The sequence below is a fragment of the Eufriesea mexicana genome, unplaced genomic scaffold (assembly GCF_001483705.2).
Source record: "Eufriesea mexicana isolate 0111107269 unplaced genomic scaffold, ASM148370v2 scaffold1532, whole genome shotgun sequence".
In the NCBI taxonomy this organism is placed as follows: Eukaryota; Metazoa; Arthropoda; class Insecta; order Hymenoptera; family Apidae; genus Eufriesea; species Eufriesea mexicana.
The window spans coordinates 287639-315432 of NW_016909636.1; the positions used below are offsets into that span (position 1 = coordinate 287639).

At 33.0% G+C, this 27794-nt stretch overlaps 1 protein-coding gene and 2 long non-coding RNA genes across 3 annotated transcripts in view; 2 read left to right on the top strand and 1 right to left on the bottom strand.

Annotated features, from left to right (window-relative positions):
• Positions 1 to 27794, bottom strand: part of kibra (WW and C2 domain containing protein kibra) — a 99242-nt gene that overhangs the window by 27122 nt on the left and 44326 nt on the right. The window contains exon 4 of the mRNA XM_017901195.1: positions 27092 to 27186. Within this exon, the coding sequence (XP_017756684.1) occupies positions 27092 to 27186 (95 nt within the window). The remainder of the gene's footprint in view (positions 1 to 27091; positions 27187 to 27794) is intronic.
• LOC108548328 (uncharacterized) lies at positions 8157 to 8520 on the top strand. Its single transcript, XR_001890260.1, has 3 exons — positions 8157 to 8192; positions 8273 to 8369; positions 8461 to 8520. It is a non-coding gene; the product is annotated as an uncharacterized LOC108548328 (long non-coding RNA).
• Positions 16835 to 18406, top strand: LOC108548327 (uncharacterized). Its single transcript, XR_001890259.1, has 3 exons — positions 16835 to 17298; positions 18012 to 18232; positions 18328 to 18406. It is a non-coding gene; the product is annotated as an uncharacterized LOC108548327 (long non-coding RNA).

Consider the following 27794-nt stretch of genomic DNA (forward strand, 5'->3'; position numbering starts at 1 on the left):
GATAATCAACATAACTATTCACACGATTTCTAGCAAAATGTATCATTGCAGAATAATTCTGAACTCATTTTTGTTCTGTCTAATCTCCAAGTACCTAAAACACATTATTATTAGAATAAATTAATTTAATTCCAAAAAAGATGCAATAATTAATTTAATAATTTTAAACAACCTTAATTAACTGATGATTAACTAAGGCAAATAGAAAATAAAATTTGAAGTTATTTTATGTATTAAGAAATTTTGATGCATATTTATGATATTCTATCCTTTGTTATTACTACTAGTATAAACTAATTATTGAAGTATAAAATAATTGCTGAGAGAAAATTATACTCTTCTACTAAAAAATTTCCCAACCTCATTAAATTATATAACAGTTGATTAATCTCTACTAATTAGTTTCACTTTATCTTATTTTTGAATAAATTAATTTATAATTGGTAACTTTTTTATGATTTTAATATTTCATAAATGAAAAATATATTTGTATTCGTTTCCAATATTTTAGCAGAGAATGTTCAGTTTATCGTCATTGTTAATCACTTTCACTTGTCAACGTGTATTTTTGATATTGATTTAACTGCTATCCAGTCTATAATAACTTGATAAAGTTTAATAACACGTATATTTTTCTAACAATAACGCGATGTAACTAAAGAACATCGAACCAATTGATTACAAAAGAAAAATAATTTTAAGATATTATCTATATGCAATTCACAATTGGAATAAAATTAAAAAAATGTGTTACATGGTGTATAGAATATTGTTATAATAATAATAATATAAAAGTACGAAAATAGATAGAATAAATTTGAAAATATAAAAATAGTATTAATGTTCTGAAACTAATTTTGTAATATTAATTTTGTTACTATAATAATTTTATTATATTTAATTTAGTATGTTAATTGTTTAACTAGTATACAAATGTATCATTGAAGAATAAATAAATTAACATTAGTTGCAAAAGAATTTCATATGGAGGTATGTAGTAGATAATCTATTAAAAAGTATTAAAGTTGCATTGAAATAGCACTGAAAAGATATGACTCCATTAAAAAAAGAAAAATGAAGAAAATGGTTGTGAAAAAGAAGTTTTCATACTTTTATAACCTATTCTTAAATAATTGTTTCACATTTCTTTCTGCTTTTATAATAAATTGATGAACTTGTAATTTTTCACTTAGAACAGTAAGTAATTTAATAGATAAATACCGAAAAATTTATCAGTGCAATAATCTTTCCACAATCAATTAAATTCTATGTGAAATAGCAATTTAAGTGAACAAGACGTTTAGAGATAAAATAGAAACTACTAAAAAGAAATGGAAAGAGAGAGAAAAAAGAGGAGAAAAAGAAAAGGAAACCTTTGTGCACGTTTTAAAAGGGCCACGGTACATCCACATTTTTGTGTCGCCCTTCCGAGAAGAGCAGTGTAGAAGAGGTTAGAAATCCTGACGAACGTATTCGGTATGCATATCGCTTTACGGAGCTCTCCCTTTCGGAGAAATAGGCATCTGATGCTCCTGCATTCCCTTTGGATGAATGTCGAGCGTTATATTGAGATTTCAAGGAAATCGACATATCAGACTTTCAAAAATTACAAGATAAAAGCAATCCTACTCACCGTTACGCGATCGTTACAACGTCTCGTATTGTTTTCGATCACTGCCATGTTGGAAAGAGAAAGGAGACGAAGGAGAAACATCGTTTTTTCGTTGCGACAATACGAGGGGATCAACCGAGAAATATTTATAACCGTCGCTTTGTGATTCACTTGACACGATAACAGACGATCTTGAAGATCACGGAAAGTCCTTGCAACGTTTTAACGGTTGTACACTTTGACGAATTAAAAAGATTCGATTCTGTCGATAACGTCGTCACACTCGATGGATAATTTAGATAATACTTCGAGGAAAGAATGTAACGAACAGGAATCACGAGTCAATTTTCGTTCTATATAAGAAAATAACTAACAAATAAATGTTATTCGAAATATTTTTTTAAATGGAAAAAAGGATATAGTAATTGATGTTTTTTTATGGAACTGTGGCGGTTTTTCGCAAACGCGACGATAAACAGTAGTCAGATCTGAATCTAGGGTACGTCATTTAGCTGTTAGTTATCAGGCGATGATAACTCGCTTATAATCAGCCTTCGTGCATTCCTGTGTTGATAAGAGGCAATCGTTTCGTGATTCAAGCGTGTTCCTATGGTCCAAGGCACGTACGCATCCACGGAAGGAAACGCAAGTTACCAAATATATTGGAAATTTCACCAAAATTTCGATTACCGTTAAAAATTTGACATGCGATGGAAAATCGAATTATTACAGCATTATAAGAGATAAAATAATAGAGAAAAATTAAATATTATGTTTATTAAATTAAGTTTACTAAAATATAAAATAAAGAGTAAAAAATATATTTAGAAAATATTTTTGGATTTTTTTTACTTTTTCGAAGAAATTAGTCCCCAAATTGAAAATAGTATTTGAATAGTAAACGATGATTACAATTGCTAAGCTTATCAATATAGTTGGCTTATTTTTTTCCTTTATCGGAAGATTAAAAATTTCCAGCATTAATATCCTATAATATTACTTTTGCTTACTTTAAAATGACACGATTAGATATCACACGACATATTTTTAGAATCAATCCCGGAACTTCTCGGATTTGCTTTTCTTATAGCATAACAAATTACCAAAAATATTTTATTTCTTCTTTTTTATTTCCTTATTTCCTGGAATATTTAATATGTCGTAATATATAGTAGATTCGTCAAGAAATACGAGAGTTTCACGACAAAGCCCATGATATGATTGATTTTTTTCTCAAAGCAAATATTTTTTCAAATGTTCAACACTTTATTTATTTCAATCATACATACGAATTTTATATTTTTCGTGGCTCTTTCTTTTTTTTTTTTTTTTTTTTTTTTATTTATCTTTCGCTTTCTTTTGTAATCTTTATTATCGTTCCATCGAAATAAAATTTTAGTTTATACATTTTTAAAAATAAAATAATTTTTTTTAAATAAAAAATTCCTCCAGTGCTGTAATCGATATTTAAAATACCCCTAATCGTAATAAATAATTATCGATACTTTTATAAAATAATCCATTAAAACGTGAACGTTTATCGCAACTTTGTATTCATTTCGAGTATTTTTAGATAAAGTAAAAGTCGAACAGAATGAAACTTCAAATTGCGATGAAATTGAAAGATAAAAGTGAAAACGAACACAATTGAATCCATCAAATTTATCGAGTGAAAATATAGTAGGTTTATTATTGCAGAATAAAGTGCTCGTGCTGCGTTCAAAATTCGTCGTCAATTATTCGCGAAATATTCGACAAATACTATCGTGGCATTCTGGTTGTCAATAATACGATTTCCTCGTCCGGACATCGAACTCTTGTCGACACATTGTACGCGTTTCCTTAAACTTGTACCATGCATGCTACACATTAACCTCAGGAAAATTTATTTGAAATAATACGCCTATATAATTATATATTCTTTTCTTCAATTCGAGTAATTCGAAATTTCTTACTCTACTTTTGTAAAGTGATTAGTAATTTTTAATAGCTTATTTTGAGTTGATTTCCAATAGTAATTTATATTATTGGACATTTATATCTATTTATTTATTATCTATTTATTTATATTTAATTAATAATTTTCGATAAATTCAGTAACTGAACTTTTTTGATATAAGATCATTGGAAAATTTCTTTCTTTTTTTAATTTGAATAATTTTAAGTTTTTTATCTCATTTTTTAATTTAATCGTGAATACGAATTTACTTAAATTTTATTTGGAATCTGAATTTTAATCTATCTTTAATGATAGAATGAATTGGACTTATATACTGACTGTTGATTTTTTAAAAATTTAGGATTCTATTCAGAAAAAGAAAAAATTCTCTTTTTCATGAAAATTAAAAAAACTTTTTAAATACATTGAAAATTAGATTTAATCATGAGTAATAAATTATAACATATTCGTGTTTTAAAGAAAGAAAAATTATGATAAAATATTTATGAAATATTGGAAATAATATTACAAAGAATATTCATATATATCACAATTGAAAATTTTTATATATAATATATAAAAAATATAATATACAAATATTCATACTATTCAATGTAATAAATAAATATCTGATAACAATACCATTAGTATTTTGTAAAATTGTAAATAACAATTTCAAAAGAATTTTTAATTTTTGTAAATCAATTTTGATATAACATTTGCGTCATATTTTTTTGAAAAAGTGTAAAATATAATTTTAACATTACCTAACAATTATTAATTTATGTAATAAATAAATATCTGATAGCAATACCATTAGTGTTTGGTAATAATGTAAATAACAATTTCAAAAGAATTTTTAATTTTTGTAAATCAATTTTGATATAACATTTGCGTCATATTTTTTGAAAAAGTGTAAAATATAATTTTAACATTTCTTTAGAATTATTAATTTATTTTCTTAAAATATGTATTAAATAAAATAAAAATTTAAGTTTGCTAGTTTTGAAGAAGCTGTACATTGTAACATATGTTACAAATATCAACAGGTATGTACAAAACACATATTATATAAGTATATTTGTTTTATAATGTGTATCGTGAACTCACAATCGTTATCTAGCAAGAAATGATTACTTTTTGATTCTAATTTCATTATGCTTATTATCAAATTTTTACATAGGTATTTCGAGATAATCAACCTTCAGATTCCTTTTCATTTTGAATTTTATAACGTATATCATATTTTTAAATTTATCTAAATGTTTAAAATTTGAAATATATCCAAGTTAAACATGCGAATATCAGAACTTGGTCGTTTCGCAAATAACTAATATTTACTTTGAGCGACTGAATTACGAGATATCTCCTTTTAGTATTCTGTGCCACACTTTGACACTTACTTGTTTGATGAAACTATTTGAAACGTAAATTACTACTTTTGAAACAGTAACCATGATTTCCCTCGCTTTATAGGCTAGAAGTACACCTTTATAACTTCTAATGAATTTTTTTAGTACTAACATCATATATTCCAAACCTCTCAAATATACTATATCGTAATACATTTACCAAATATAAACTTTATAATAGAAACTTTCTAAAAAGATATAAATTAATGATTTAATAATATAAATTTAATATATAATTCAATATAAATATAAATTTTTATAACAAACTACAATTTCATATTTTTAGTATCATTACTATACTATTTTATATATCGTATATCAGAAGATACGCTTTTACCCTAAAACACTCCTCAACGAAGAGTAAAACATAATTTTTAAACATAGCTTAACCTCAATTCAATTTTCCAACTAGCTTCGGTATTTATTCTACGACCACCTTTTAAAATTTTCCCGCCACACGCACAATTCGAATTTAAAAAAAAAATGTCTACATTTTATCGTATCGTATTACCTTGAGTAACGCGGTTATTCGACTACGAGTATGATTATCGACATAGCAAACGACGAGGACGCACGAGGAGGTAGGTGGAAGGGAAAAAAAGGACAAGGTAAAGGGAGAAACACGAAAAAGAAAGAAGGAAAAGCGAAGCGTGAAATTCCGGCGGGCGTCTAAAAATAGTCGGTTACAAAAAGGAATAATAACGCGGGTACGTATATATCTGGTCGCCGGGTAAAAGCGTCGGCCTATTTATGTATCGCTCGGTAGAGATGGAATCTCGATCTCTTCGCGTGGTCGTTAACATTGTTTGCCCCTGGAAGAGAGCCGAAGGAATGTGAAAAGCTGCGTCGGCAAATGGCGAGCAACAACGCCGTAAGGCCGGTCGCGCTCCTTACCGCGCTCTCTATTTTCTTCTACGGTATTTCCGAGCCGAACCCTTCTCAGCGTGTCCGCGACCACGTCCGTATGTGAGAATTTCACACAAAATGTTCTGTCCGTTCCCCTTTAACGAAACTGTGACGAGCAATAAACGAAGTAACGAAACATAGGAAAAGGAAAAATATATATATTCGCAACACGTCTAGCTACATAAATATCACCAGAAGAGGCGTCTCAAAGCAGAGAGAGAAATTGCGTTTCGTCTAGGTACTTCGTTCGTCCTCGGCGAACTTGAACTTGGTCGAGTATATACGCGTTTTGAAACAAAAAGCACGCGACAGCAGCGTACGAGCATAATGTGGAAAGGGTAAAAATGCGAACGGCAAGCCACGTCGATCGCTATGTAACGATAATATTCTGCGTTCCTCGGCCATCCTATTTCTTTCGCGCGAGCGCGCGAAAGAGCGAACGGTATAGTCGATTCGCAGCACCGCGGGGCATCATCCAGAGTATCGAAGGACAGTAGCACATCCGCTCGTGCACACGATCGTACACCCTCGGGAGTCCTCGTAGCTCTTCGTGAATCCGTTCGTGGACCGCCTGGGGGCCCTACGAGCGTAACACCGGTAGCCACTACGCCAAAAGGGTCGCAGCATTCGCGCGGGAACAGAGAGAAAAAAAGAGAAAGACAGAGGGACACAGGCGGAGAGAGACGGAACGAAAGAAGCAGCCGAGGACGGAATATCCAGGGCCGAGGCCCGAGAGAGGACAGGCTGGAGACTTGGGGGAACTGGCATCTTTTCTTCAAGATGCATTCAAACTTGGGAGAAGAGTACGCCTTAGCGATGGGATCAATATCCTCGCGTACTCTTTCCACTCCATCCTACACCATTCATCGTACCGTTTATTTTTCTTTTCATTCCATCCTCCTATCGACGTGTTACCGGGAATTCAACGACAATTATATGAATGATATATCAATTTTTCGAACTTGCAACGCATCCACTCTTGTCTAAATACAGTTGGAATGTTCATCGTGGAAATACGTCTTATCATTTTTAGGTTAGAGACGATCGCGAAATGTCATTTTACGATGGATCCAGAAGCAGAGTTATTTCGTCGTTAAGGATGGAAAATTTAGGAATCGTTTACTTCTAAATAATATCGTCATTCGAAGGTGTCAGATGCCAGAAGCGATATCGAGGAATCAGTGCTCCGAAGCAAAAGAGCCACGCGCGAGTTCTAGCCGCGAGCGAGCCATGCGAGCTGTGAGGCGCCGAATAGCTTTGAAAACTATAAGACAACCACTAACGATAAGTTAACCCCATCGCTAGCAGAGCCTTTCGTCTTTCTTTGACTATTCCTCTCCTTTTCGCTCCACCGCCACGCATCGACGTGCTCTTTCTCTCTTTCTCGCTACTCGCCGCTACCTTGCACGCCGGAGCTCAGTGGAGACGGGTGGAATAAGAAGACTGCGTTGGATGAAGAGAGACGGAGCGGAGGGGAGAGGAAGTCACTGGCAGGAAAGGCGCGGAGTCACGGGGGGGAAGCAGGGTGGGAGAGAAGTGGCGGAAAGGTGGGGAGGGGGACAGGGTTCGAACGGACGGGAGACATTCCAATCTCTCGTGGCAAGCTTGCCTGCTTTGCTTCGCTCGCTTGTCTGCTTGCCCGCTTGCCAAGATACCGTCGTCCTAAAGCCGGCCCACGCTACATCGAATGGCATACGGACATCGTAACCATGTAATCTCGCGACGCGATCGTTATAGTCGATTTTGCGGGGATAGTAAACGAGTACGAGCGTCTCATCGAACAAACTCGATACATACGTACAAGCAACGTATTGGTAGCGTATTATGAAAAAAGCTCGCTCCGGAGTGGAGAAGAAACTCGGTGACACGCGTTCGAGCGGCTAATTCCAGAGACGAATATCGACGGGAACAGTTACGTAACGTGGTTCTAATGTGTATTTCGCCGGCGGATATACAGAGGGCGTATCTTTCGCCATGTTCACGCGGGAAGAAATTTCTAAGCGAAAATCGCAGCGCTTTCGAAACTAGTCGAAAGAAACCGCGTTCAGAATTTGGTTCCATTTGGCTACACCGATGACGATGTCAATGACTGCGACTTCAGTCTCTGAAACCGTTATGACGCATATATGTACACGTAAAAGGATGTCCTCGGCGGAACGCGCGTGTATATGTACGCGGTGAGCACTATTTCGAGCGTGAAGGTATAGAGATGTATATATGTGTACGCGTATTTCGGTATCCGATACACTTTCCTCGCTGGTCACACTGGCGTTCGCATAGCTAGGTAGCCAACATCGCTTTGGACCAGACATTACACCTGTCGGTACGTTTTAAATTAACGGCCAGGCTGGCCGGTTGTTTCTATTTGCCAAGAGTCACGATATTTCTTATTTCGTTTCGCAGACTAACGTGGACAAGAATGATTGAGACTGGTCAGTGATGAGAACGTCACGAGAACCCGACACTATCGAGCCAGGCGTGACGATCGATAGGTTTCGAGGTAATTAACGTTCACTGGATGTGCATTTTCACGCGCTCACGATAAGCTAACCTGGTGACGTTTATAATTTTATCTATTTTAATGTTTTCAGCAACAACTTCAAAATTTCTTCTGTTTTGTCGAAATAGTGGCAATTATTTTCCTCTACTACAACTGTATTTCTCTTTATCGTTGTACCTCGAGTAAAATATTCGTCAAATTTTTATGGTGTCTTACATCATGGCCGCTTGGTTTAGTATTACTATTTTTTTAATTTTAAACGAAATACTATACATTTAAAAATTTATATCTAGTAAAAAGAAATCATGTCTCGTAAATCTAGTAATCTATACTAATATCTAGTAAATTATATTTAATAAATCTAGTAATATATACTATTACCTAGTAAATTATACCTAGTTAATCTAGTAATATATACTAATATCTAGTAACTTATATTTAGAAAATGTTTTTATAGGAATATTTTTAAATAGGTAAATATATAAATTTATATTAAATTCCACATTGTTGTATAAATTTTTACGACTCTTTTTCTACGTTAATGTTAAATAAAAATTATATTTCTCTTCGAATATGATTTTTGGCGTATCGAATACAAAATGTAATTCTACTTTCTGTACAAAAACTCATACATTTATATTTTAAAAATCATATTTAAAATTCTCCCCAAGCATACGTAAAATAATTCGAATCTTTACATATTCCTATAAACGTGCAACGAAATTCAAGACAATTTTATTCCTCGATATTTCTTTCCATCTCGCAGAAAGATATTTCTGAATGCAATACGGACGTCGAAAAAAATAATTCCACAATGAAACCAGCCCATTATGGTATTTCCTGTTTTGATATTTTCAAAATAGCAATATATAAGCAATACATAAACAGCGACAAATGGCCTCCCGATTCCCCCTCCCGTCCATTTTGTTCTCAGAGTGCAAGCAACAATGCGCGAAGGCGATCAAGTGATTCAGAAATTCTGCGAGATTTTCAGGCTTCCCGGTAGCTTTGGGAATTTCACTGTAGGATTTCTCGCGGACGGCCGTGGGAATGCGAAAAATCCGCGGCTGAATTTCCGCGAAGTATTCGAACTATATAATTTAAAGCATCGAGATCCGCAACTTCCTCCGGCGGTGTCATAATCGGTTTTGTATCTGTCCGCGCGAGACGACGCGACGAGCGGTACGAGAACCGAGCGGGCAAAAATAAATGGCAATTAAAATTCCACTCGCATCTCGCTGCCTCGTAGAGAGTCTCGAGGCATCGTAGAGAGACGGGTGGGAGGGAGACAGCGCGTACGCTGGCCGAGCGGGAGCAAGTGAGAAAAAGTGAGAGAAAAAGGAAAATACTGGAAACGCGTGGAACGGACAGAGACAGCGCGATTGGTTGCCAGCGAACTAGAAAGGGACACGGACACTCGAGTTTCGTAATTTTACGGATTCCAGCCGAAATCTCCGACGATCTTCGATTTGTAAGATTACTTCTACGTTTCTTTTCACGAAATAATATAAATTTTTCTAATTACCCTTGTTTTTTAATGGTGCGTAAAATGAACTAATCGGATAATTTTTAATTTTAGTTCCGTTTAGAATTATTCGTTGTACGTTTCATTGTCCTTTCGTCTCCTCTTTTAACGTTTATTTTAGAGGCTGGAGAGAAGTTGCGAAAATCCTATCTTTTGCAAGGGGAGAGTAAATAACGATTTGAAACGATATTCGCTTTTACGTAGGTGATCTATGGATCCCTTTAAATATTTACAGTCTTGCTAAAAAGAAGATTCATCAAATAAACGTTAATGGATGATAGTATTAATTTCGAAATGACGATAATAATTTATAGCTTACGAACCTCTTATTTATTTTGAAAAATGTGCTTTAAATATCGTGAAATTTAGAAATCTGATTTTATATAATATAATATATGTGTAAAAAATCATTTTTGGAATTAATATGAATTTCTGTGGTGGATATGTTCCTTGGAAATACTTTCCACGCACTGCTTTCGTTTTTTTAATGCCTATAATTATCGATCACTATGCCATAAGCTTCTGCTAATGTAGTTTCACTTTTACCATTCTCAAATTCTCTAATCATCTTATTATTCTGTTTTGTAAACGGTAACGAGAATTTCGAGAAACGGTATTGATGGGGAAATACTGCGTGAACGAGGGGACTCCTAGATCCACGCTAAATTATACATACATGCCCAAGATTATGTTTAATAATATTGTGATAGTGTTGAAATTATATTAAAATGACTGGATAAATTATTAATTAAAATATTCTTAATTAACTTATTATATAACAAATTTCTTTTATTACGAATACACTACATAGTTTTATGGTGAAAACTGCAGAAATTTCGGAAAATAAATAGGGTTCTAGAGTAATAGGGTAATAGGGTTATATTTAAAATATAATAAGGTATTATATTTTAATAAATTTAAATACCTAGTCTTGAGAAATATAAATTTGGATATTAAGATCTCTATTCCACATTTCATTATATCAATATAATTGTCACTTTAGTTAAAAAATGAAAGTACTATCAAATGAATATGCTTAAATAATTATTATATAATAACGTACTATATTTAAATAAATTTAATTCAATTTGGTATATTTAAGTAATAGTTACATTTAATGTATAATAATTTTTACACGTCATTTATTTAAATAAATTTAATGAAATTTGGTATATTTAAGTAATAGTTATGTATAATATAATATTCTTTACGTGTCTTTTATTTAATTAAATTTAATGTACACTATAGTACATTAAGTAATAGTTACATTTAATATAAAATATATAATATTCTTTATATTTCTTTTTATATATTTCCACTGTACATTTGTGTTATGGTAATTAATTCACACAGCATAATCCATGAAATCTCTAAAAAGCACGAGATATGTAATACGCACGCGCGGAGTGACTTGCAAATTTTTTAAATTTCGCGCGCCGCCATCGCAATTGTAATTGGATTTCCTAGGTGCGAAAGAATATACTCCTATCCATCGAGTTTAGGATGGCTTTTAGACCTTACCAACCTACTCGGCTAATTAATAATTAAATACCGTGAAGAATAACACTGACCCACTTGGATCAATGAATTATTAAAATGGATAAGCGAACAGAATTATTACGGTCTATCCCAGTTATGTTCTGTTGTCTGTTCTGGTTCTGATTTTTTGATGTATAACCTTCTCTTTGTTCGAATCAGTTTTTCGTTTAGAAACTTCGACAGATATTATTAATCCTAATTTTTAGTACAGTGTAATTCATACTAATTCATCGTGATATTTATTGTTATTAAAAAAGCACAGTGAAAATCGTCGGGATTACTATTAAATAATTTATTCTTATTTTTATTATTATATTAAATTTTTATGAATTTACGAATAATTTATTTTATACGAGCATTTTAACACTGTAGTAATACTAGTAATATTGTTAGTGATATAGTTAGTTACTAGTGATATTGTTTCTCTCATTTCGGAAGAAATTTCCGAGTTCACCGATTTTTACAATAATAATAAGAATGTTAATAAATTGATCGAAAGAAATTAGAAATTTGAGTTTTATATACATTCAAGTATTTCTGTTGGAAAGTTAATTCATTTAATTAAATCATTTAATAAATAATATAAGTATTCTTAGGCATTTACGAGCATGTACCGTTGATGGGTCAGAAAAATGATCTAAGGGAATGTATAATAATCGGAAACACTATTATCTGAAAATTAAACGGGTTCGACGTATTGCTGATTCGTCTATTGCTGTAATGATAGCCTTAAGGCGATTTTCCATTGAGTACACTAGCGCCACCACGGTTCGTATCTTAGTAAATGTACTGCAAATATCGTACATCTCGTTGAATTATTTTCTAATTTTACTGATACAATCTTTCGACTTCCCCTTGCTATGTATATCACATCGTTTTAAACACTTTTATTTAACGCTCTAACATATAATTTTCATGCAAGACCTATTTCCATATTATAAAACTTCATATGCCTCGTATGAATTATAAAAGGTTCATCTAAAATTCAACAATTTTTCATTTCCTCCAGTGATATAATAAACAGATATTCAAACTATACATTTCATTCAAAATTCGCTCATTTCTAATTTCATTTTTATCCAAGTTATTATAATAAATATTAAAACTTCGCATAAATCATTATAAAAAATTAATAAAAATTCCGATATTTATATCTTTATAGTAAACAAATGTTAAAACTTCGTATGTTTTATCTGAATTATTACAATAATTTCATTTTTAATACGCTTTCCTCATTCAAGCCACTATCACAAGCATATCGCGAAAGTACGTGCCCATTCAGATTCAAAGTTATACACGGTGAACGTGTTGATTCGAATCTTCGAGTATTCGTTAAACAATATTTCGGCTGATTATTAACAAGCGTAAAGGAGTACACTGAACTTCGACTGAAACCATAGTAGGCAATTTTAACGATATTTATTCCGTGCAGGAATCGGAGGCTCTCATGGTGGCTGGTGTAATTCGCTGACGAGCATTAGAGGAATAACACGATATTTAATGGTCTCTCGCGACAGAAATTAAGAAACCGATCGTACAATCCTCCAACCGATAAATAAACTGCTCGCACCAAGGTTAATCTTCGTCTTCGCGAATTCCTCTCTATGAAACTTTCGAAATTCCTCGAGATTACGTCATGGCCTCGTCATCGGTGCTCCTTGGTCTCATTGCCATTGAGACATGAAAATAATCATTAGGGAGACACTTAAGAACGTGTTCTTTTACCAAAAGTTCGTTACGTAACGAAGCAAAATGGCGCAACAGAGGAAAATATTCTTTTTTACCGGATTTAATATATCAAGAGGATGAAATACAACGATATTACGGATTACGATAAAATGATTAATAATAATAATGGGACTGATGGGATAAAATTATAACCACGACAGAAGTGAAATGTACGTTGAAGAAAAGAACGAAGAAATAAAGAAAATCGTTGTAAATTAATTTTTAAGAGCAATAAATGCTTCAATATTGCACGAAAGGTTAAAGTTCGAATTTTGTGATTTGTAGTTTTATTGGTCGTAGAGTTTCTTGTCTATGTTAATACTTGAACCACCGAACTAATCAAAATGACTGGTTTCAGGCTTTTTCTTTGTTCAGTTATTGGAAACGTTCAGCTGTTTTTAGAAAGTAATTTCGAATTTTATTCAGACAGAAGTGTAACTGTATGTGTGTAAGCATATAAATATATTTTTATTTTTATTTTTCTATGTATGATAAAAATAAAAATAATTATCAAAAGGGTAACAACATGAATGGGACATCTGTATGTGACAAAAATAAAAATTATATGTATATAACAGGGGGATTCTACATGAAAAAACGAATCGAAAATGAAGAATAAAATTTTTTCATTCGAAGCTTCGTTGTAGAGAAAATCGACTTTGAATATTCATGGAGTACGCGTGCTTTGGTTTAGATGGAGGGGTCATCAGTATATCAGCGTACCCGGTAAATATTCAAAGTCTATTTTCTCTAAAACAAAGCTTCGAACGAAAAAATTTTATTCTTCATTTTCGATTTGTTTTTTCAAGAAGAATCACCCTCTTCTATATATATAAAATAAAAATAAAAATAAAATATATATAACAATAGAAATGAATATAAATACATATACAGGGTGGGTGTTTTGTCCGAACTTTCTGAAATATCTCAAAAGAAACTAAAGATATTAAAAAACTATTCTTATAAGAATCGTTTAGTATGAAAAGAGACGTAACATAGTGCAAACAATTCTTTTGCACGTGGAACGATATGGAAGATTTCAAGATTGGATTCGTCTTAACCACTATCAAGTTATAAATAAAAAAAAAAATATAAAATTTCATTAAAAAAAATTAATTTTGCCTTCAAATAATTCATAGACATATAAATGTATAAATATATTCAATTACATATTTATTTTTATCACAAAGCATCTACGTAAACTATATATAACTATACATTGCAGTTTTAGTGTTAAATATCTTACACGTCAACGAAAAATATCTAAATATCCTGAAATTTATTTTCGGCAAATAAAAATTTCCCTTTTTAATCCTTCTTATTTTTATTTTAGAATTTCTTTATAGGGAACGCATTATGCGAGATTTTTTTCTTCATAACGTTGCTGAAATACTTAACGCTGTCTTAATTATAGCACGATGCATTACGTTGTTCCAGCACGTCCGCATTCACAATCTAGTATGAACTTAAGAATATAACTGTTCACACAGTATTGTGATGTCTGCACGAAGAAAACGCGCAATGCTAACTATGGAAACTGAGTACGGAACGGCTCAATAATTTAAGAGTTGCAAAAGTGGAATAACGTTAACGAAAATCCGAGATACCGCTAAATAAAGATACTACCCAAAATGATCAAAATCATCGAAGTTTCATATTTATTTGTTTTGAATCTTCGAAGAAGCTGCATTTATGTGATTAAAAAAAATTTATTACCATAACGCCTGGGAGAGGAGAATTAATGATCATCACCAAACGTGCCAGTAATACTATGAAGATCATGATGACTATGATAATTTTGATATCTTAAAGAATTTCCAAATTTTATTATTCTAATATTTTTTTCTTTTTTTAATTATTTGCGGAACAATTTAGTTTTGAATTAATAAAAATATTTCAGAAAATAAATTAATATATCTCCAACTGGATGATTTATTTTTCGTTCCATGAAATAAATTATTTATTATTTTCTATGATTATTTTGTTATTTGAGTTTGGTGAAAATATCAAAGTTTTATATTATTATTGCTCCTTACTAATACTATTAAATCTAGGATCACTAATAAATCTGATTTTCAAATATTTATTCTTAAGGTTATTTCAGAAATGAATTTCCTGAATTTTATGAAATTAATCATATTTCCCCAGATAACCAATTTTTCAATTTATCACTTAATAGATTAAATAAATAATATAATATCAATTTGAATACATTATTTACTCAATAATGATTAACGTTATTTGAAATAATTATTTTCAAGAGATTACTTCCAATAAATTTACTGTATCTAGATCTAGTAAGAATTTGTTCAAACATTTTAATTAAATAAACAATTATATTTGTAAAGTTTTCAGTCTTGGATTAAAAGTATATTTTACAATTTTATTTTATATTTATGGATTATTTTTAATTTATTTTTAACGTATGCAAATAGCCTACGTAATAACGATTTGACCATAAATTGCTTGAGTTTAAACTCGAATTAATTCTGAATTAAATATCATCGTATTCATCGTCCACCTCTTTCAATTATTAACATGGTGGGAAATAATTGGCCGGTTAAAACATGCCTGCGTTCCCCGCGCGATCATAGCGACAATTCTTTATTAATTTTAATGATTCTTGTATCACGAGAACGATCGTGTTTCATAAAATACCGAAGCATTCATATTCGCAGTATTATTATCCTTATAAATCATTAAATAAATTCCTAAGTCAGTGAAGCTTTCCCGACGTAAACAATAACTAATTATGCATTAAAAATTATCACAACGTTAATTTATGATATTTCGGAAAGGAGCAGGAAACTCTGTTAAAAAAATAATAATCGAAACTTTCAAAAGATTCCCTTATTTGCAAAAGAATAAAATTTTGATTTGAAGCGAAAATAATAAGTTTGCAAAATAACAATAAGTGCAAGAATTATAATTGACATTTCTGAAATGTAATTAAAAAAATAAAACGTAGCTTATACCAATCTAAAAATACAAATAACATTAGGAGATTTATATCTCGCTAACCTATAAAAATATATATGTTTGCGATTATTAATTTAAAACAAGAATATACATATATAAGATATTACAGTTTTAAAATATCACAATTACTGAATTTCTATAAATTATTTACGGTAAAAATAATAAACAAATATGTCATAGAAATATAGCAAACTGTAGCAATCCATGGAAAAACCACGTTGTATTAATCTCACGTCCGATTTCAGAACGCCTCTATTGGAGCGAAGAAAAAGCAAAAACAAAAAGGGCAGAAAAGGAATAAAAGAGTTGGACGAATGAAAGAGTAAAAATTGTACAAAGAAGCACGTTGCAGAAAGGTCGCGACCTGTTGATGGCAAGAAGATAAAATCGAAAGCAGAACTCCCGCCTAATCGATGCTTCGTCCTGCACCAGATACCAGAGACACACAGCGGCGAGTGACGATTCTTATACGCGAACACGCGGGGTAATGATGAGACACAATTGGCCACGGATTATCCATTGCCCGACGGAGACCGAAGATACCCGAGAAAGAGACGCGGACAGACGACGAGAGATAGAAAGAGAGGGGGAAGATGGAAGGGGTGAGACGAGAGGTTAGGACGCGGCAGAGAAGGGAACGGGAGAGGAGAGGGCCATTTGCATCGGAATGCAAGCCCCGGCTGAGCCAGTGCCGTGTGCTCGGGACAGCGCGTGCACGCATCGCGCGTATCTACCTAGCTAACGCGTGAAATTTCCAAGGAAGGAAGCCAGCACGCGTTTCCTCGTCGCGAGCCCTCACGAAACGCGCGAACCCGTGTCGCGTCGATCGATTACCTTTTAGCTTGACACGCGAGTTACGCGCAAGCGCGGCCGCCCGGCCAGCGAGCTCCCCAGCGGGAAACGCGACAACTTCCGACCGGAAGTTTCTTATGATTTCTTCACTCGCACGTTTTAACCACGTACACGTTGCAAGCATAATTTGTACCTTTGAAATTCCTGCAGGGAATGGGGAAGTTGTGAGCAGCAGATGAAACGAAATTATTCGAAATTATGATCAATGGGAACACGGTTCTGCTCTGCGATTAATGCGTACTGAAATGTAAACGAGCTGAGCTTTAATTCATTTCTACCACGCGTATGCAGTTTCTGATATACACGGTGAGTCGATTCTTTTTGGTCGATGTTATGTTAACGTTTCCAATAAATAGGAATGAAGAAGAAATGTTATATAGGGTGTAATTAAAGCAGGTAATCAAACTTGGCATTGTATTCTGCTTCGACTAAGAGTAAAAAGAGGTTATGTTATAAATTATATGGTAAATAAATGATCATATTTTATATTTTATATTATATAGATTATAAATAAAGGGTATCCCAAAATTCACGCAAGATTTGAATTTTGTGGCATTTGTGTAGTACAGTATTACCAACGAAAAAAGAGACAGCGTGACAGCTGACAATTCAGGGTTATTAAAAATGCAGCGCTCTAAAGAAGAATACGTATTTATTATTGAGCAATATTTTAAAAATAACGAAGCTTCGTTTGTTTTCTATCAAAATTACTTCTTGCGTGAATTTTGGGATACCCTTCATTTCAATATTTTCTTTCTTTTTTTTTTTATTAATTTTTCGAATATATACTACAATGTGCACACAAAAATTATAAACCAACAAACGTATAAAAGAGTTCACTATCTTCTGACAATTCAAAGTTGTCAAAAATGGAGCGTTACACGAAAGAACAACGCGTTTTCATTGTTGTACGATATTTACAATTTTTAATTAAAAACCTGTGTTTTCTATCAAAATTACTTGCGTCAGTTTTTGAACACCCTTTATCTATATTTACAAGACCTTTTCTTAATTTTTAGGAAAGACGAAATATTGTATAACTGACCACCTAAGTACTTTGGTCACACCTTGTACAGGCACAGGGTGTGAAAACGAAGGTTTAACGAAGTAACGAAACTACAAAACACAAAAAGAATGATAATAATAAGCTGCTCTCGCTATAATAGAAAGGAGGAATAAATCAACGATATTTATCTACACTGTTCACGCGAGCTGCGTTTACTATCCGAGGTCATTAGAGGTATTGCATGTAACTTCTATCAGTACCATTAGTAAGTTGTTGAACTTCGTTCCGAAATACCAAGAATACGGAGACATTATTCGCATTTGCAATAGGAACAATCGAGCCCTGCTTCGAAGGTGTATCAGCACTGATTCTCTGAGGCCATCTATCCATTAACCACTATCATTACGCTATATTCGAAACTGAAGATATTTTAGGGATACGAGTGGAAACAGTTTTATTAACACGTTTGTTACTAGACGTCGTAAGTCCTATTCAGAATTCAACGTTATATACCTGTGACGAAGATTGACATCTAATTTTCAAAACGTGTAGATGATATCAGAGATGTAATAAGATTTTTGCATAATGTAAGTAGTAATAGATCAATAAATATGCTTGGTCAGGTGTAACAAACCGGTTTTTAGTTATTTTAACTCGGTTATTTACAGATTGGTGAAATATTATTAGCAAAGAGTAGGGTACTCACAGTTGAGCGTCATAGGATACAATATCTATGCAAAAATCTAGCACAAATAATAGAGCCACGTATAGAAAGAATATTAACAAAAGATATTATTTCAGTAATTTATATCACAACCACAATAATTATATTTATAACAGCTATATTTATATTTATAAATATATTCATTAACGTGTGAATTTTATATTTTAGCTGCAGCAGAGTAAAAGTGTCTTATTTTAATATGATATACCATTAAACCATAATTTAATAGACATACATTCATATATGTTATGACAATTGAATTGGTCCTATCAGTGTAACCTTTTGCACTAAAATTTCGAATTTAACTCGTCACGAGTCCTTCATTGTAAGCTACACTAATCACGCAACCATAATTATATTTCACACGTTTTAACGTGCACAAAATTCGAAGAAGTTCTAAAATTTTTACTTTATTTTTGATAGGATAAGTATGCAGTGGTTAACCAAAATTAAATACTACTTCAATGCATACTTTTTCAGAATTAAATCGCAGTGTAAATGGAAGATATCTTAAACAAGAGTCCATTGATATCAAACGTAGGATTCATCCATGTAAAAAGACCACCTGAGAAATTATCTCCATTTTTGTTTTCCACAAAAATGTAAAATCGTCTTCCTAAACAACCCTGAACTTCTATTGAGTCTGAACCTGAACATAACTCCTATTGTTTGAACGAGAGATCACGAGTAGTGGGGGAAATAAGTGGCCTGCTATTATTCGTATAACTGCAGTTACACGAGCTCTTTGTCCTCTAACGTGTTCAAATAACTAGAATTCCATCGTATATACATGCTTGGAAAGGTAAAATAAAAAGGAAAGGCAGAGAAAAAAGAAGAAAAAAACATTGCACTCCTCTTCAAAGAGACGCGTGACAGGCCGTTGTTTAGTCTGCGAGACGATCTCCCCTCGCCTCTCGAGTTACGCGTTCCGCGGTTGTCGTCGAGAAGTCTCCAGACAATCTCGAAACTAAAATCGAGCCGCGAGCCAATCTCGAAAATCGACGATGACATCACGCGAGCAGTATTCCGACCGAAATAAATATACCGTACATCGACATTCTCCCACTTCCTGTCGCGTTCCGCGTGAAAAGCAGCCTTCCTATCTCGCAACGAATCGCGCGCGAAATTTGCCCGCGTATATTATCTAACCTGGCATTTACGCTTTTGGAAATTTGCGTTCCGCGAATGCGTGGACGTAACGCGTTGCCGAAATCGTTTCTCGAGAAGATTCTTCGTCAGAACGCAACCGCATACAGGTGCTCGCCTTTAACTGAAAGGCTGTTGTTAAAGTGAACATAACCTCGCTTAGATTCGTACCTGTTTATTTACAGGGTAACTATTTCGTAAAATGGACTGTTTTATAGAGATGTTTGAATATGTGACAAGAAAAGAAACAGAATGTACGTCTGTAGTATTATTATTCGATGGTAGAGGTTATGTTTAAAATTCCGTCGAATATTTTTCTGTCTATATAACAGCTATTCTTGACGCAGTTTTGTCGTCGAGTATTGTAACTTTACAGTAAAATTTGGTGAATTTTGTTCTTATAAGAAGAGATCTTTTGTTGAATGTGTGAATTGGTTATGAATTTTAGTTATTATCCAATTATTGATATTAATATTCTATCTTAGCAGTAATAACAACGTAAATATAATTAGATTTTAACCACATTTTGGTATTAATTCCCGTGATATTTTAAAATTAGAAATATTTAATATCTTTTTTTCTCTACTAGATAAAATTAAAATTTATTCTACTTGAAACGAGGAATATTTTTCGCTTATTTAATTTTCTTTTATTTAAAGATTCAGTTGGGACAGATACGAGATTCTGAAGACTACTAGACGTCTTTTTAAGAACTCCAGCCTTCGTTGAAGTCTAAATTCCAAAGCTAACCAAAGCTAACCTATCAATCTGTAATAAATCTCGCACTTCGACGTTTTATCGAACACGTCACTGGTGAAGGCAGTCGTCGGAGAGTTTAAAAGTATGAAACGATCTTTCATCGCGATGTTTCAACGCGAAAACAAGTTAACTAATTACATGCTTCGATTACAGTGACACAATGAAAGTTAGACGTAACCTCGTCGAAGACTTTTCAAGTGACGTAACCTCAAAGTTCACGAGAGAGATAGCAAATCCCAGACTGGAGATGATTCGAGAGGGGGAAAAACTAGTTAATCCGGTGTTAATCGTCCGATCCGGCGACAAATATGAATACAGTCAGGCGAGGGGGAGCGGCTAGTGACCGGAAGTAACATGATTTCTCACGAAATAACTTCCTGTCTAGAGCTCCCACCGTCCCTCATTTAAAAGTTCATCGGTCCCTCGCTGCTTGTAATCCCAACTAACGGAGGTTCATCGGCACGAGGGTTAGAGAAGAAATATCTGTACGCTGGCTATGCACCATGCGTTGTTCAATGTCACTGCCATAGTAATTTTTGATCCCGATGAGAAAATACGTGGATAACACGTTATCCTATTGTCAGGATATTTTGCTCTTGAGAAATGATACTTAATAACGAGAACTGAATAGCATCGAATATATTTGATAAATTTATTTAAATATTGGACGTAAGAAAGAATCTTGTGCTTTTAGAAAAATTGTTGTATCTCCAATTTTGAAAATTTGAGATAATTGGATACGAATTGCTTTCCGCCATTTTTCAACTCTTATCATCCCCTAATTGTATTTGTTTCTCAGATTCAGAACCTTAAAAATTTTTGGTGTATGGCTAGTTTAGAAAATCAACTCCCTTGTTATTTTTGTATATAGTATGTGTAATATAAATAGCATACATATTATGTACAGTATATATTACAGCTTGCATAGCTTGTATGGTTTATATGTACAGTAGCAAGTACAGTATAGTAGTATAGTATATAGTATATCATGTATAGTATATAGTATATCAACAATTTTTTGTTAAAGCACATGGTAGGGAAAATAACTAATACATGTTGTTAAAAATAATAATACATATTTAATTGTATGTATTATTTAAAATAAATATTTCCTAGCTTTTACATTTGACCTTCCAATACAAATACTATTATTTAAAATATTAGAATTATTAATATTACTATATTTATTAATATATTATAAATATTATTATTAATATTATATAGTATTATATTATTATTTATAATATTATTTAAAATAAATAATACACATTTATATTAAAAAATCAAATGTTAAAGCTAGGAAGATGCTTAAAAGTGCTGGAATAATTCTAATTTAAATATTTCCACAGACCTTAAAATTAAATATTATAGAATTACAGATTAAACAAATTAGTTTTCAGTATTTTTCTGAACTCTTTCATTCGTTTATAAGACAAACCTTCTCACACTACTAAAAATTTTGGAACCGTTGATCTCAAGTCAAAGAAGTACCATGAACGTAACAAATAATTTTATAATATTTAGAACCGAATAAAAAATTTCTTTCCAAAAAATTATGTCAATTATTCACATTAACAACGTTCTTCAGCAAAACGAGCTTAGAATTGAGATTAAACTCGATCTGACGTACTGCTCCAGGCTGCAGAGCTGATAGCACAGAAATTTCCCTCGAACGTAATTGTATTCAAGTTACAGATCCGAATATAATCGAAAATTCCAAATTTGTTGATATTCGATATTACCAAAGAATCTGATGGAATATCTTATTATACCAGCTAAAATTTACGAAGTGAATAGGTTATTGTTACTCGGTTGCTCCGTGTTTAGAATCGACGAGGACTGGTGAACGCTAGGAATTCCTGTTTCATAACAGGAAAACGTCTGGATTCGATTTCCGCGGTTGAAAGTGTTTTCCGATGTTTCTCGGCTGATCTATCTTTTTTCGCTTAAAACATTCTCCAATTTCACACGGACACGTACACGTTTCCTTCCGTAAATAAATAGATTCTGACGTAGCCTAAAGCTAAATTAGGAATGAACTTGCTCCCGCAAGGGAGGGCTTAAAATTCCGGTCTTGGTATCTGAAATTCAAATCGGAAAACAGGAACCTATAACTCGAGTAGAAAGTATTTTATGTACTTTTATGTACACTTTTGTACACTTACTATGTACACTTGAAATTTTTTGGCTAAAGAAAGGTATGAGTTGACAAATTTTCTGCTATAAAGCTGACGATACTTTTTTGAGCAGTAAATAAGAAATCGAAGAATTATTTAATTTCGATACCTCGCACACTATTACGTTATTTTAAATTTGATATATTAATTAACCCTTTGCGGTCGATGCAGTCGAAAAAATACAAAAAACTACAGAAAATTAGAGAAATTAAAAATTTTGTATTTCTACGTATTATAAGTAGTATTAAAGACAAATCAGTTTCAACAAATTCTGTGCACTTTAATATCTATATAATGACTTTAAATTCTGTACGGAAAAGTAACTGCGAAACGCTAAATTTGCTCTGCCAAAATCTGCCGACCGCAAAGGGTTAATATCGAGCTTCGAAATTTTATCAAATGGCGACTGAAGGGCACCTCTCGAGTGCAAAGGGTTACTTATACTTTTAGTTTCTTATTATTCTTATGTTTGATCAAAATTCTTCCTCCATTTTTTTTTAAATAAAAATCTTGGTGATTAAAATATAATTTTTGAAATATGTAGAGATTGGACAATGGTAATATTTATCAACTAGTTAGCTGTGATTGACGACTACACTCGTCATGGAGAAGTGGCAGGATTTTGTGTTACGAGTATACTCGTCATGCGTAAAAAGTAGCGACCATTGGCTATTTAAATTGTAATTTTTGTGAAAAATAAAACATATTCTCAAATTTCAAGATGTTTAGAATATTTTGAGGCCAGGCCGGAATAAAACAAACAAATAAAAAATATGAATAATTTGAGATGAACTCATGCGTCCCAGTATGCACTGGCTGAAACAGCTTATCAGTTCGCGTAACGAATTTATTTATGCGCGATGATAACGTTTTTTAGATGTAAGCGTAAAGGGGGCAAAAGCAAAAGTCGGAAAGCTGATTTATGATAGGGTCCTTCAGGGATGGTCCGCCACGGGACAAATGCGTGACGCTGACCAGGCACTGAGTCCAATGATGGCTGCTGGCCCGAAGTTGCCTAGCTATTTTTTGACGGTCACTAAAATTCATAGATATCCATAAAAACTAACCAATAAGAGAATAGATGTTAACCAAATAAGTAAATATTAGTAATAAAATTGTCAATTTTATAAAATAAACTCATCTTTTTGATCCAATATTTTAACAGCGACACTTACTCTGTGATTGACGAGTATACTCGTCATCGCTCGATTTTCGCGACACATATAGGTGCGCGCTCTCAAAAGGGGGCGCCACAACTAACTGATTAATAAATTAACAATGATATAAAAGTAAATAAGTGACGGTAAGGATACGAATAATTTTTCCACTTATTATTTTATAAGGATATTGCGATATTACGATATTACAGCTCTGCTTAACTTCATAGCTCAACAACGACTCCATTATTCCCCGACTTATTACAACGCTTAACTCTTTAACTGCCACGCCGAAATGACATGTTTCCCCTAGGACGCCACAGGAGTGCACCGCTAGATGCAAGATTCGTTCTAATATTTCTTTGATGTTCCAATAAAAATTTTTAATTGTTCAATGGGGCACTGTTTATTTCAAAATATGTTCTAATTAGCGGTTATATTCAAAATGTACTAACTGTCAATTTTCTCTTCGTTGGCAACACTTCATCGCACAAATGGCGCGAAATTCAAATCTTGCCTGAATTTTGGGACACGATTAATAAAAATTGTAAACATAAAATTCTTCTCTATATTATAAATATTGTGCTATGTTTAATTTTTAATGACACTGTTAACGTGCTTGCACAGTGTGCTTTCTTTATCTTATAAGATATCAAATAACTTTCCTGTATATCCTATTTAATAACAGTTTTCTACATGGTGTTCTGAAAGTAACAAAAACCGATCCAGGATTATCTGTTCTCGAGTACAGAGTTACAATTTTCTTAACTGTTGGTGAAGCAGTTAATGTTCGAGAAACTTCAACAAACTATAATAGGATGTCATTAAGAGATACAGAACATGGTAAGATAATAGTTAGCCAAGTTCTAAATATACTTGAAAGCAAGAACCTACAATTACATTAACAGAGTATTACAATCCTGCTAACCCTTTCCAACTTCGCTCCAACAGAGTTTAAACGTTTCTTTTCGCTGTTAAATTAATTACAAGTTAACTTGAAAATGGAACTTTAAGTATCGCAGATTTGAAACCCCTTAAACACCGTACCAATTTTAACAGGAAATGCATTAAAAATAAAAATACCAAAAAATATCAGAGGATGATAGAAGGAAAATGTACTATCGATATGTGAAATACACAGGACGTGAAAAATAAATTAAAAAATAAAATTAACTAAAGAAGTAGAAAATGAAATACAGCGATTTATGAAAACATATTGAATAAGCATGTACATGCATAGGAAACGTTCAATATATATGATAATCTCCTCTTCATACGTGACGAGAATCAAATTGAGACTAACCCTATATTTAGAAATTATTACATAATTTTCTTCTTCAAGGAAATTTAAATAAACACAAATGCAATGTAAAAATGCCTGCCATCTCTTAAAAAAATTATAATAAACTCGGAATACTACTATACAAATGTACATTCTTCTGGTATACACTTTAGCATATTTTTAGTATTTGTTAGCATACTTACAGTATACATTTGAGCAACTGTACAGAATTTCTGAAAAATAATGCTTTTCAGAATAAATAATTCAGAAAGAATTATAGACCGAAAGATCAACCCCCTAGATTCCCTAATGAAGAAGCTCAAAGCTCGAAACCCAAAGCTCAAAGCTCAAATGCCAAAGCTCGGAAGCTCAAAGCTCGGAAGCTCAAAGCTCGGAAGCTCAAAGCTCGGAAGCTCAAAGCTAGGAAGCTCAAAGCTCGGAAGCTCGAAAGCTCGAAAGCTCTGAAGCTCTACTGTTATTTCAACGCCACCTAGAAAATACGTAAACGATTTCGTACACTTTTGGATGATCGAATTGTCCTTATGCAAAGCATAGACAACACTTTTATTTTCCACGACGATTATTCAGCTATTGTTTCAAGAGTTGCTACTGGTCTAGGGGCCCCAGGCAAGATCGAACTGCAATTAACACCGTATCTACGGAGTCACAAGGTTGGTTTGTCCTTATGTAGTCACTCTTTAGTCATCCTTTCCACTCTCGCAAAATTTTTTAATTCGAATAATAAATAAAACTTCAGAGTTAAAAGCTTAACTGCAACTAAGGCAATGTATGCGGCTACTTCGCACATTTATATGACGTTTGACAGTCATCCGTAACAAATGACGTTGCAACAGCAACACAGAAGGCTAGACATGTCTCACTGTCCTTCTAGCGGACTAAGCGATGTAATTAACGCAAAAGCACAGAACAAGTACAACAATACAACCAACAATAGTCATCCGTAACAAATGACGTTGCAACAGCAACACAGAAGGCTAGACATGTCTCACTGTCCTTTTAGCGGACTAAGCGATGTAATTAACGCAAAAGCACAGAACAAGTACAACAATACAACCAACAATCAGACTCAACAGATTAGACCCATGTGTGATTGACCCACCGAAACGACAGACCTCTCTAACCATAAAAATCGAGATACTGATGATCAAAACAATACCAAAAGGCAACTTCCTTGACAGTTTCCTACTCCTCATTAACAAATTTTTAACCTACTTATCCTAACACTCCTTGCCTTTCTACAAAATAGTTCATCAAACTGTGTTGAAAATGAATTATTTTATTAAGTTAACAAAATCTTCATTGAGATATTATTTAAAAATTTCTCTCGATTGCTGAAGTAATTTATGTACAAATAAATAGAAGAAGAAACGTTGAAGAATATATTTTCTACATAACTTCTAATATCTTGTAAATTAACAAATTTTTAATGTACTTATCCTAACACTCCTTGCCTTTCTACAAAATAGTTTATACAGGGTGTTGCTAGCAACAGTATCCCTTTGCTGCCTTCGTGCGACAAATAACAATATTCAATTTGACGTCAAATGGCGTCATCCGTAGATAAAGTGTTAAGATGGCGTTGATGATAAAATCCTGGAAATAAAATTTCGTCGAACAATATCGTTCCTCGCGAGAATACCAATTTTCCTCGAGCATGTGGTACAACTTGCTAAAGTATCGTGTGATAAAGTATAATTAATGAGACTTTGGTGCGCAAACTTGCATTATAAAACACGAATCGACGTTCCTTGTTAATTGCCCTCTTGGTATGTACGATTCGCGAGTTTAATAGTAGCGAAAATAATTAAACGGATTCTCAAGACTTACCTCGAGTACGTCCTGTGCGGTCTGAAGATATTCTCGAAGCATTGCCTCCTGAATGGCTCGCCATTCTTGCCTTGGATCCTCGAGCTGCGTCGTCTCTGAAACGATCCAAAAAGAGGCAAGATTAACCCTTTCGCTTCGACAGTTCAGTTCGTCGAAGTACCGTCATTGAACAGAAGCACGCGCCAGAAATATGCACAGTGCGTGTGATTTCTTTGTATTTCTGTACGCTTTCCTAAGTTTTAAATAACAACTGTGCTGAATAAAACAATCGTGTACAGATTGCACTTATATACGCATTATTTGGATGCCGAATATATGGGGTGCCCGTACCCAGAATTCATCGCGTGGACGCCACCTATATGCGGCGCAAGTATCCACAAGTTATCTCGTGGATGTCGCTTATAAGCGGCGCTCGAAGTGAAAGGGTTAAGGGGGTATTCTAACCTAGAATCTTCAATATTCACCATTTTTTATTAATGTTAGTATAAAGTAATTTTAAATAATTTAAATATTTAATATTCTAATTTTTATAATTATTGGTCGTTTGAAATAACTAGAATTAAACAATTAAACGAATAATTACTATTAAATATATCAATATCAGTGAGATATCTAATCGTGTAGCAGATATCGTACACCTAATTTCTTAAGTCAAAGGGTAGTTTTACTCCACTAACAATAAGTGCTTATGATTATACTGCAT